The 12,406-nt window shown below is 50.8% G+C and overlaps 1 protein-coding gene across 1 annotated transcript in view; it reads left to right on the top strand.

The window, feature by feature from the left end:
* The first annotated feature begins 4,951 nt into the window (after window positions 1–4,951).
* Window positions 4,952–12,406, top strand: part of LOC125624402 (protein-arginine deiminase type-3-like) — a 42,855-nt gene continuing 35,400 nt past the window's right edge. Inside the window, exon 1 of the mRNA XM_048825064.2 lies at window positions 4,952–5,155. Coding sequence (XP_048681021.1) covers window positions 5,064–5,155 — 92 coding nt within the window. The 5' untranslated portion in view covers window positions 4,952–5,063. The remainder of the gene's footprint in view (window positions 5,156–12,406) is intronic.

Genomic DNA, 12,406 nt, shown 5'->3' on the forward strand with positions numbered 1-12,406 from the left:
CCCTAGACCCTAAGCTAGAAGCTCTATCTAGCATGCCATTCCTTCATTCTTCTAACACACGTTGAGCTCAGGTGCTCTTTAGAGGTGCATGCTAATCACAGCTACACATACATAGCAGTACATAATGCACAGCTGCACGGCTCCATTATTCTTCTGCATTTTAATATCCACCACAAACTCACCACCTACAGCGGATCCTGCTTCAGAGCTTGGTGTTTTAGCCATAAGCCTGGTCTCCTCTCCCCCACAACAATGCCTACCCCTGTATCAGTTTCAAAACCTACTAATGTTCCAGTATTATAGTCATCTATTAGGGAGGCCGAACTAGGGAGCCAGGTCTCTTATTCCCAGCTCTACAAGTGACCTGCTGTTTGATCATAGGCAAGTCACTTCCTCTCTCTGCGCCCATCTGTAAAATACTTCCCCTCCTTCATATGGGGCTTTGAGATCCAGGGCTGAAAAGCCCAATGGTCATGCAAAGTATTATTTTTAAACTATATATCTGGATAGCCAAGGAGGAAAGTCTTTCCCCCTAACTTCCCTGGCAGGGCAGTGATTTTTAACTGTCATCAAATCTCATTAAGAGTTTGCACTGTTTCTGGCTTGGTGTTGCAGAAAGGCTGCTTAGGGCAACACAGTACATGACCGTGCAGTCAGAATGTGGGCATTTCAACTGGAAAGCGTCCAGGGCTTTCTCCAAATGTCTCCTGTTTCCCATGTATTCTTCCATGTTGAATTTTGGATGTTGTAAATTGTTGGTAAGAGCTAATTTATTAATTACTAACTTGCCTCGAGTGTATTTGCACCTTATCGACGCACAGCATGGATTATCAACTGGATTTCACTCAAGACCTTCAAGTGCAAAGCACAGTTCTCTGCCACTTGAACCACAGTATGAGCTCCATCAGCTGATAGCAGTAGTAAGCTATTACTGTGACACTTTGGGGGTTCACCCACACCAGTAAGGGGTTGTGTTGCCAGCCTCCCTGTAGGCCTGGGTACCTCTGTGCTGTGCTCCTTTGTGTCAAAGCCCTGACCTAAGCAGCACTATAACCTCACTGTGGCTTCTCCCAGCACGGTTACTCCTGGCAGAGTGACCCCAACAAACCTTCCAGTCCAGAGTCGCCCCCAAACCATCTCCCCTGCAGAGTCCAGTCCCTCTGCCTGGACCCACACAACAGTTCTCAAGTTCGCTGTCTTCAAAGAGACAGAGCCCACCCCAGCCTGTTAGTTTGGCTGAGGACTCACACTAAGATACAGCACTGAGCTGGTTTTGTAATAAAACAAAAATAAGTGTATTAACAAAGAACGGAGGCGAAAGCGATGACGAGAACGAGTGAAAGAGACCGGGAAGGTTACAAACAGAACACACTTCCTGGCGAGTAAAACCTCGCAAGTTACAGTCTTTGCCTCCCCAGTTTCCTCACCTACCTCATGTTCTCAGCATCCCTGGTCCTCCAGACTAGGGGTCCCAATTCTGACTGGCTCGAAGGGTGCCGCACCCATCATGTCCCCTCAGTCATGGATGACAAAATGGCTTTTGTCTCTGCTTGTATCTTCCCAAAGTTCAATTGTTGCTTTGCTTTTTACTAGTCACCACCTAAGTTCCCTCTCAGGTGCGTGGCTGTGCAGGAGGCCACCAAGGGCCGTGCATTTAACTCCCCCAAGCCTCTTCCTCCCAGCTCTGGGGCTGCGGCGGGGAGAGGCGCTCTCCCCTGGCTCCAACCCCGGAGAAGCCGTGGCGGGGAGAGACGCTCTCCCCCAGCCCAGGTGCTGCTGTGAGGAGAGAGAGCTGGGGGGAGTCCTCTCTCTCCGCTGTAGCCCCGGGGTAGCCTGCACCCCATACCCCTCATCCCTGGGTCCACCTCAGAGCCCGCACCCCCAGCCAGAGGCCTCACCCCCCCCCAACACACCCAATCCCTCTGCCCCAGCCTGAGCCCCCTCCCGCACCCTGAACCCCTCATGCCTGGCCCCACCCCAGAGCCTGAACCCCCAGCCAGAGCCCTCACCCCCTGCACCTCAACCCTCTGCCCCAGCCCTGAGCCCCCTCCCACACTCCGAACCCCTCAGCCCCACCCCCACCACACATCACCTCCATCTTGGTGCAAATAACAAAACTCATTCCGCACATGGATGGAAAAATTAGAGGGAACATTGGACAGTTGCTAGTTTTCCTCCAACACAAACCCCAGTTGTTCCTGGGGGGGTGCCACCTCCATCCCTCGTTGCGGGTGCTCCATGGTCATTTCCCCCCAACTTGCTCACCTGACGGCTTTCTTTACCTTGCATGCAAATGTGCTTTGCATTGTCTCAGGTTCCCCCTGGCTTAGTTTACATTGGAGACACAGAACCTGTGAAACCACATTCCTTGGGCTTAAGCCCTGTCTGCCAACCACATCTGAGGAAGGGATCGCCGGCCCCTCTCTCTAATTCGTTATGCGCCGCTCAGACGCACATCACACAATAGTATGAATGGCCAGCGCGTTACCAGTCGGCCTTCGACACATCATACGATACCTTTTCGATTCAGATGATGACAACAGCGAGTTGGGCAACGAGTGGGCCAGGCCTGATGAGAGTTATGGGGTGCTGGGCCCTCTGACACTGGGACTCTCTGGGTCAGTTATCCTCTAGGTTGCTGCTACGTGCCTAGCCAGCGTGACACACGTCTCTCTGCAGGAGAGCTGCACTCCGGTTCAGACGGGTGCTCAAGGGAGGAATTGAAAATGAGACCTCCCAGGACCGGCTGCTGGGGACAACACTCATTTAACAGCAAGCTCCTGCAGGGTGTTACAGCCTCCCTCTCACTGAACGGGCCCTAAATCACTGGATGCACCGTGTGCTTCAAGCCATTACTCTGCCTTTATTAAATCATCTCCATTCCCAGGCAGCCTCAGAAGACAGAACTCTTGCTCCCCGACAGAGACTGGTCCGCCCTTAGCAACATCATGCAGGGGGCGGAATTGCAACCCTGACCGTTGTACAAGTCAATTGCTTTCAGGCCGTTTCCCCAGGAGAACGAGATGCTGCTGCTTTAACTGTCCTGGATGCAATCCTCACAAGGAAGATGTCGTTCAGTACAATTTGTGCAGGTCCTTTCAGAACCCCTGGAATTTTGGCATCAGTTTTCCAGTGAAAAAATGCCTACCATTTCCAGGACGCTCTTTCGGGCGTGACACCCTAAGTAGTCTTTCCACTTTAGCTATCCAGTGGAGTTGCTTTAGATTAGCAATGCCCCCACCCCTGGAGTGCTGGGCACCACAGCCGCAGAGCCCCCAGCCCTGGAGCACCTGCTGGGATGCCTCAGCACTCCCAGCCCTGGGTGGGTGGCCCCAGCACCAGGTGGCCCCAGCACCGGCCCTAGCTGCCCTAGGACCCGGGCCGCAGGCTGGCCCGCCATAGACCCACCCCCAGCCCTAGCCCCCTTTGGGGAAGAGGAGCAGCCTGGGCTGGGGCTGTGGGGGAAGAGCGAGAAGCAATAGGGGTCCTCGGGGCGGAGCATGGGCAGGGCCATGCCTGGCTGTTTGGTGAGACTCAGCTTCCCCTGGCCTGCGATACCCACTGCCCATGGCACAATTCCATGTCGCTGGTCCTTGTTGCAGTGTGAGGAGGGCTTAGCTAATTGAGCCAAGACTGAAGGACTCTTGACAAACTGGCTGAGCTTGAGCGTGGTGGACCAGAGCTGAGTCTGAGATCTCACTATAGGCACATTTCAAAGCACTGAAGTCCTATTTTCAAAAGTAACTTACGCACGTGGGCCCAGATCCTCAGAGATATTTAGGCACTAGTCCAAGTCCCATCAACCTACAAGGAGACTTAGGCCCTATTTTCAAAATTGTCTTGGGCACTTAGGAGCCTAAAACACTTTGGTGCCTTTGAAAACTTTATCCTAAATACCTACGCTCCCCCCAGCCCACATTCAGGCCTCTGCATCCCAAATGCAGTCGCTGTAGAATTCCATGCCAGGCTCTTCTGTTCTGGGCAGTGTGCTAAACGCTCATGATGTTACTGCTTTCAACTTGAAAGCATCATTAAGTCCAGCACGTGAGCTAACCATAATTAATTGCTGCTGGGGTTATTTTGCCAGGGATCAACCCCCATTGTGAGGCAATAGGTCATTGGCTATTAGGTTGCACAAGGTCATTTCCCAACAATAAAAGTATAAACCAAAGAAGTCGGAATCTGAGGCTTGCTTTTAGTTCGGTACAAATTCAGTCCCATGCTTTGCTCCCCAAAACACCAGTGCACCATAGGTAAGACATAATTGTTGCACACACACACACACACACACACATTGAGCATGGGCCCATGAACTCTTGAAATGAAGTGGCTCAGACGGGGCACCCAAAATTAGTGAAAATGTAGGCCTAATCCTCTCTGTGCCTCAGTTTCTCCATCTGTAAAATAGGGAGAACAGGACTGCCTCAATTACCTCCCAGGAGTGTTGGGGCTTAGTAGAAGATGTAAAGCACTACATGACTGCTGAGAGTTATTGTTGTTACAGTTTTATAGGCAAAATTATAGACATGTGCAAACATATACAGACGCCCCCCGAATGAGCTCCATTGCAGTGAGTGACCAAGTTTGTTCCAGGAACATGCTAAATATTTTAAGATGCTGGCTCTTCTTACATCCGCAGTTTCTGTTTCCTTGGTGTGCAGGTATGTAAAAGAACCCTACAGTACATGGACAGGCAGGCACCAGAGAGGATGCTGATCTACTCCCAGCCCTGGAAATTGGCAGTACCTTAGATAACAACTGGTGTTTCCCCAAGTTAACCTGTCTCTCTTTCCTCCCATTCTTTCACCCCCTGCTGATGCTGCTGACCTCTAAACGGCTGATCACAGCAAGCAGAGTTCTGCTTGCTTCACAACCTGTCCCTCCAATCACCAAGCAGAGATCCTGGAGGTGGGATTACATCTATCTCCAGCTAATCACAGCCTACCGGAGAGAGAGAGGAGGGGTGGGACACTTGGCCCATGCCTTTTAATCTGATCTTGCTGGCTCATCTGCTGTAAACAGAGCAGCACAAGAAAGACTGCAGCTGAGAGAAGGGTACAAACATGTCCCAGCAAAGAACCATACGGCTATCCTTGCAGCAGCATACTAGCATGGTCTATGTGCTGGGCACAGAAATCTCCATTGACATACAGGGGTAAGAAATGCGAGCTTTAATTGCTGGCGGTTCTCTGATCATTTGGCTCTTTACTGGTGTCAGCTTTAAATGGATACTGTTCCCTGGGTTGGGGAAGGCAAGGGGTGCAGCGCTGGTAAAAGTAACTTGGAATGAACTCAGCTAGAAATATGTTGAAAATTATACCCTGGGTGCCAGCAGCCACATATCAGACTGGGAATGACTAAACAGCTAAGGGAAGTGGCATTTTCTACTGGGCTCCAGATGCATGTCTGTCTAAAGTCAGGGGCCAGATCCTCACTGGTGCAAAGTGGCTCGGCGCCCCTGAAATCAGTAGAGCTGTGCGGATCTATCCCAGCTGAGGCTCTGTTTGGTATGCTCCGCACATGTACTGTTTGCGCATACATTATTGTTAGGGATGAACGGCTTGGCTGCAGAACTCCGAGATTCTTTGTGATGCCCAGCTCTCCGCTGGGAGTGCTTGGCTTCTCATACCAGTGGCGTGGAGGCTGAGATCGAGGGAGGGGAAATTTTGCACCCGCTCTCTGGGATATAATGTGGCTTCCTCACTCCAGCACCCTATTTTGTCTGGAGTGAGGAAATTCACGGAGTTCATTTACTGGCACTAAGGGACGAGGAGAAAGTTCAGAGGCAGAATGGTTAAGTGACTTGCTCAGAGAGTGGAGCAGGCTAGTGGCAAAGTCAGGCATTAGAATGGGAACTCTTGAGTCCCTCCTGCTGGTAGAGTACATAGGGCTGCTTCGTCCAGGGAACTCTTTGCCATCACCTGAGATTGTATGTGTAAGATCTTTAGGGGAGGGGCTGTCTCTTCTTATGCGTATGTACAGCCCCTAGCACAGTGGGGCACCGATCCCAGATGGGGGCCTCTGCATGCTACTGTAATACAGATACTTAATAAATGAATCCGCAGCATCTCCAGCAGTGCCATCTTTTATTATTTGTATTATGGTAGCCCCTGGGGTTGGGAAGGCAGGGGGAATTATCCCTGGTTCGATACCCAGGGCTGTAGGAAATCAGGTAAAGTTGCAAAGAATACATTGGACTTGAAGGTGGGGTGAGATCAGAGTGCAGAGCTCCAGGTTCGCCTCCCTATAGACACCCACCTGTCTTTATCTGTTATCCTGCAATGTCCCTCCCTCTTCTTCCCGAGAAGTCTGAACCTTTGTAGTTGCATGTTGCAACTGCTGCTGAACTCCAGGCTTCCCGGGGCAAGGCCCGTCTGCAGTTGAGTTTCTCTCCCGGGGGAAGCAGGAAAGATCTATGTTGTATCACACTTATCTCCAGGTGTGACTGTTCGTTATCAGGGAGCAGGTGACCTGAGGCATCCCAGACCTCAGCCAGAGATGAACAAAAAGCCTCTGACAGCTATTATTCAACATCGGTTGCCTGGCAGAAAGCCAGAAGTTAAATAATGGAGTGTCTCTCTGATGCAACTTCTTGCTGCCACTTGCAGGCACACAGAGCGTCTAGCCAGCTCCCCAGCCTCATGCAGAGCTCCAAGGCCAGCTCTTTGCTGCTGGGTGGCTCCAGGGATGGGATACTTTCTTGGTCACTGTGATGCTGGCAGACCAGGTGCCAACTCAGGTCAAGGCCCTTAGGCCTTACCTGAACGCTGACAAATGCATCGCTGGTAACCAGTGTGGCTCACCTGTCTTAGTGTTGTTATTCTAGGTATTAGAATGATAAACGTGTTTAGACTTTATGAAGTGCTTGTAAGTTGCTGCCTGCATGAATCTCACTTACAACAGCTGTATCCCATGCTTAAGTAAGGCTGCGAGTTTGTCCCAGAGGTCACGGACTCCGGGACTTGCCATGACTTCTGCAGCGGCTGGTGCTCTTGGCTCAGGGGCAGCTCAGGCAGCCCCTGCGCCAGGCATACCGGCAGCTGCTGGGGCAGTCTCGGCCCACCGCGTCCCCCCAGCAGCAGTGTTTGGCTGTGGGAGGGGGCAGGGGGTTGGAGCACCGGTCGGGGTGAGGCGGGCTCTGGCCTGTGCTTACCCGGGGGGCTCCCTGAAAGTGACAACATCCTCCTCGCTCAGCTGCTAGGCGGAGGCGTGGCCAGGCAGCTCTGCGCACTGCCTCCGCCCACAGCGCTGGCTTCGCATCTCCCATTGGCTGGGAACCGCAGCCAATGGGAGCTGCGGGGGCGGTGGTTGCACACACAGGCAGTGCGCAGAGCTGCCTGGCCACCTCTTTGCCTAGCAGTTGAGCAAGGGGGATGTCACCGCTTCCAGGGAGCCCCCCTCACCCCGTCCCATGCCACAACCCCCGACTTCCTCCCACATCCAAACTCTGCTGCTGCTGGGGGCGGGGGAGGCATGGAACCAGCTAGGGAGACTGCTGGCTCTGCCAACCATGCCCCCCCAGCATCAGCGGGGGTCCCGGGCCAGCTTGCGCCACACCCATGAAAGTGCATGAGTAATTGTCCCATCAGCTTGAACGAGCACCAGCGGGGGGCTGGGGCCGCAGGCCACCCCCCGCATCCTCTGCCCCCCCAAGCAGCCGGGCCACCCTCCCCCAAGTTTTATTCACTAGTATTTTTAGTAAAAATCACAGACAGGTCACGGGCCGTGAATTTTTGTTTATTGCCCGTGACCTGTCCGTGACTTTTACTAAAAATACCTGTGACTAAAACGTAGCCTTAGTTATAAGGTAATAGTTAAGTGCTTGCTCTGAAACTGGAAACCTCCCCAGTCAGGAGAGGAGCATTACCAAGTGTGAAATACCAGTTTGCCCCAGGAGGCATTATCTCCTGCCCAGTGAAAGAAGGCCCATCGACACCACACGAACCATTGTGAGACATCAGAGGACAAAAGACTTTGTGAATTGCTTGCTCCACACCCATGAAAGTGCATAAGTAATTGTCCCATCAGCTTTAACTCTGGGGGAAGGGGATAAAAATCCCTGGCAGGAAGAAACTGGGTCTTTATGGTGCTTGGACTTTGAGGGGCAAGGATTTCTAAGCATAAGCAAGGGATCCCCAGTACTTGGCCTGGGTTAGCCTTAGAGGACTTATAGAGCTTGGACATAAGACTTACAGCAGCTTCTATCCCCTTTTGAACCCGAAGACTGGAACTCATTGGTATGTGTACGTTTATCGTATTTACAAGGTTAAAGAACTCATTTCTTTTTCTTAGTTAATCGATCTTCACATAGTTTATTATAGGATTGGCTACAAGTGTTGTCTTTGGAGTAGGATCTAAGGTGCAATTGACCTGAAGTAAATGATCAGTCCTTTGGGACTGGGAGTAACCTGAATATTGTTGTGATTTTTGGTGTAAGGGATCACATATCACAAAGGTAGGTTTATCTGGGTGGCAAGATAGATAGGAGTACCCAAGGAGACAGTCTGTGAGTACTGAGAAGTTCACACTGGATTTGTGAAATCTAAGTATAGAACTCATACCCAATTTGTGCTGTGTGCCCTGCTTAACAGTCTGCCCTGAGTTGGCACTCATGCTGTCTGGAGCCACTCCAGACAGCTTGACAGTCACTGTTTCAAATCCAGTCAAAGAAGATTAGAAGTTGTTAGTATGGGTAACATGCTGGCTAAGTGTGTTGTCTTCCTCCAGTGCCTGATTCATAGAGATAAAAGCCTTCTACTGCTACCACATAGTGGAAGTACTCCTTTAGGTCACATGGCAGAGACCAGTGTCTTGGAGCTAAAGAAGTGGGGTTCAGTCTCCACAGACACCCTTTTGGGTGGGGGGATCATTACACATCTGATGGCTGTTTGGTAGCCTATTTGAATTGAGCACAGTTCATAGGAGACAGGTGTCTGTCAACACTGGCACCCATGTTCGTTTTCTCAGTGGAAGGGCCAGGGACTGAATGGCCTATGGTCACTGAACTCAGTCTTCTCTTGTCCTTAGGAAGGGTCTCCCCAGGACAGTGCTGATGCATGTTGGCAGGGCAGCATACGGGAAGTTCACCCCATTGCGGCCTGAGATGCATCTGCTCTGGGAACCAATCCACTCCTGCTTTCCTTCCCCATTCTCATCCTGCAGCCAATCTTGTTGGACCACAATCCAGTCCCCGACCTTCATCATCGCCATCATGTATATTACAGTAGCCCCTAGCGGGCCCAGTTGAGACTGGGGCCCCTCTGAAGGGAATGCATTCACCACGACAGGGCCTCTATGGGGCCAAGCATGGCATAGTGTCTTTTTCCCCATCCTGTGCCCCCTGCTGACGGCCTCTCTGGTCCTCTGCCTCTTCCCACGATTGGGCCCTCCAGTCATGTCATAGTTTCGTCCACTCCTTCTGGAGTAACAAAGTCCCACCTACAGAACTTCACTGTTGTTATTGTGGTCCTTGTGTGCCCTATGCTCAGGGGTTCCAGTCATCCTTTGTCCCCTTGTTCAGCCTGTGTCACCATCTCAGTGGCTGGTAGGGAAATGCAGGCCCTCACACTACACCAGGTTCCAGCTTGGGGATCTTATAACCAGTTGCCCAGGTCTGCTCAGTCCTACATGTTGCTGCTACTTCCTTGGGCTTCTTCCTACTCAGCCTCTCTCAGGTCTTCTCCCCACAACCTCTGTGGGCTCACCTGGCTCTCACGACCCCAAATTAAAGCATAATCTTGAACCCACTGCCACCCTCCTCGGGCTTGGCCTTTCATGCCTTCCTTCACTGAGCACCTCCCTGGCCCTCCCTGGAGGCCTAGATCCTGCCCTTTTATCAGGGCTTATTGCTGGAGCCTGTTTCACGCCTAGCAGCTGCTTCGTCTCTCCTGGCCTCTTGCCAGACTTCCCTACTCAGGATACAGTCCCAGGGCCTACTCCTCCCCGGGCTTTCTCCTCACACATTCTCTCTGCCCAACTGATCATGTCGGCAAGAGCAAATGGGACAAATGCCCACTATTGTCAAAAAAGTCCAGACAAGGCTTAAAGAAGGGACTGTCCTGGCCAAAACGGGACATACGGTCACCATAATCCTGCCCCAAATTGTTTACAGTCTCAATAGTCAAAGGATTATGCTCCCCTGCCTTTACAGCTGGGGAAAGTGACACACAGTGAGAAATACATGACTTGCCTAAGGCCACACATGGGGTCGGTGACAGAGCCAGAAATGGAAGCCGGATCTTCTATATCTCAGTCCTGGGGCCTGAAACATAAACTAACTTTTAAATCCCAACGAGACTCTGTAAAATCAGGCACTCACTTGATTTCCTGTCTCCTCCAAGCCTGCCTTAATGGCTCCTCTTCACTGAGACTGCAGCATACACTCTGTGAAAGACCCTGCTGGGAGTGCAGTCTGCTTCCTGCATTCTCCCCCCAACCCTCCATATGAACAACTTTCAATCTGCTCTTCCTAGAGCTACTTGGCCCCTCTGTTTCCATCCCTCTTCTGGCAGCAGCAGCCCCCTGGTTCTGTTGTGGTCACAGGGCCTATCAATTTACCCTCAAAGTGAGCTCAACTGTCAAAAGTCAGTGTAAGGTCATAAGATGTCACAATCACTTCCTACAACAGATGGGGATGGGGAAAGGGAGACAGACTGGATTGGTCCAAACAAAAAGGCCGATTGCTACAACTTTAGGACTGTGTTAGGATCGTGTCTGGTAAACAAGAAAAGTGTGAAACCAAAAATCAGTGAACCAAATGTGGTGTGTTGGAAACGAGGCCTAAATGGTGGACCAGATAATGAGGGGATGGGCCACTCCGCCCACCACTCCCTCTGTGGGACTTTCAGAAAAGAGACATTGGGAGAGAAATTGGCTAGTGGAGCAAGCTTCACCATCATGCCTGCCTCCCCCACCATCTCCTGGGACCTTTGTCATCCTGATCCTGAGAGATGTCCTGACTGGACTGGACCAGAGAGAGGGACCCAGATGACATGGCTGCCTCCGCCAGCTCCAGCTGAATTCCAAACACCACCTGGGATGAAACAGGATCAAACTTTAACAACAGCAGCGCTTCCAGCCCATCTCAGCTAACTTCTCTTTTGCCCCAAAGGCCAGCGATTAGCGTTTCTGATATTAGCTGAGAGACTGTCTAACAAAGGGTTTTTCTTCTAAAAACTCCCTCCAGCTCAAGGAAAGGGAACAAGGGATGTTGTTAAAAAGAAAGGTTTTATTTAATACAGTACATTTCAGATGCTTTAACTGTCCTTTTCCTATATCTTTAATAAAGGGTTGAAAGGATTTCTAATCATAGATTAGATTAGATTAGATTTTGGGGGGAGGGGTAGCTCAGTGGTTTGAGCATTGGCCTGCTAAACCCAGAGTTGTGAGTTCAATCCTTGAGGGGGCCATTGCGGGGACAAAAATTAGGGATCGGTCCTGCTTTGAGCAGGGGGTTGGACTAGATGACCTCTTGAGGTCCCTTCCAACTGGGATATTCTACTACTGTGATTCTAATAGTGTGTTTGCCGTGGTACTAAGCAGACCGAGGTCTCTGTGCACTAAACTCCGAACCTTGTTTAATGCTGCTTAATGTTGGACAGTGACTGGATGATGTTAACGCCTTTGGCCCATATAGTCCATCTAAATAAATACATCTCCTCCACAGGCTGTCCAGTTGCTCAGGCTCATGGCTTCCTCAAAGCTCTTTATGTTACATGCTGCAGATGCGAATTCCCTTCAGGCAGCTATTTGGACTTAAATGCAGAAGGGGAGCCCTGCCTGTGTTAGGGGAAGAGAGGGCAAAGTGTTAGTCTCTAAGGTGCCACCAGTACTCCTTCTCAAAGTGTTTGAGTTGCTCTTGTGTTTCCTTTTCCCTGTGCTATCTCACGGTTGTACAGCAGGGAAGTAGATGGGCTAATAGTTTTATAGTTGGCTCAGAGAATGGCTTGGAGTGTCACTGATGCACACCATAAATTTAGAGCTCAGGCTGTCCTTGGAATCAGAGGAAGGGAGAGAAGCTTCACTGTTCTGTAACTGCATCCGGTAGCTTGGTGGACCAGCCACCACCAGGCCTGCAGGAAGGGGAAACGGGGGGCAGTTCTGGGTGTGACTGGCAAGTGGCAGGATTGCCAAACTGAAGAAATCAAGCACCAGGTGATGTGGAATGCCCTCAATTAGAGCTGAGTGAATCATTGTTTTTTTCTGTTCAGTGACCCAACTGAAAAATCCCAGATGCAAGCTGTTGGAGTTTCAAACTGAAACAGAACTCTTTTCTTGGTTTGTTTTTCTTGCTGAAACAAAACAACTGAAAAAATACTTTGTTTGGGTAGAAGGAAACATTTTGAAATGCTGGTTTTGAAGTGACACCTCAATTAGAAAATGTCAATTCAAAAGGACCTGGCTTCTT

This window comes from Caretta caretta, chromosome 18, assembly GCF_965140235.1.
Source record: "Caretta caretta isolate rCarCar2 chromosome 18, rCarCar1.hap1, whole genome shotgun sequence".
Taxonomy (NCBI): domain Eukaryota; kingdom Metazoa; phylum Chordata; order Testudines; family Cheloniidae; genus Caretta; species Caretta caretta.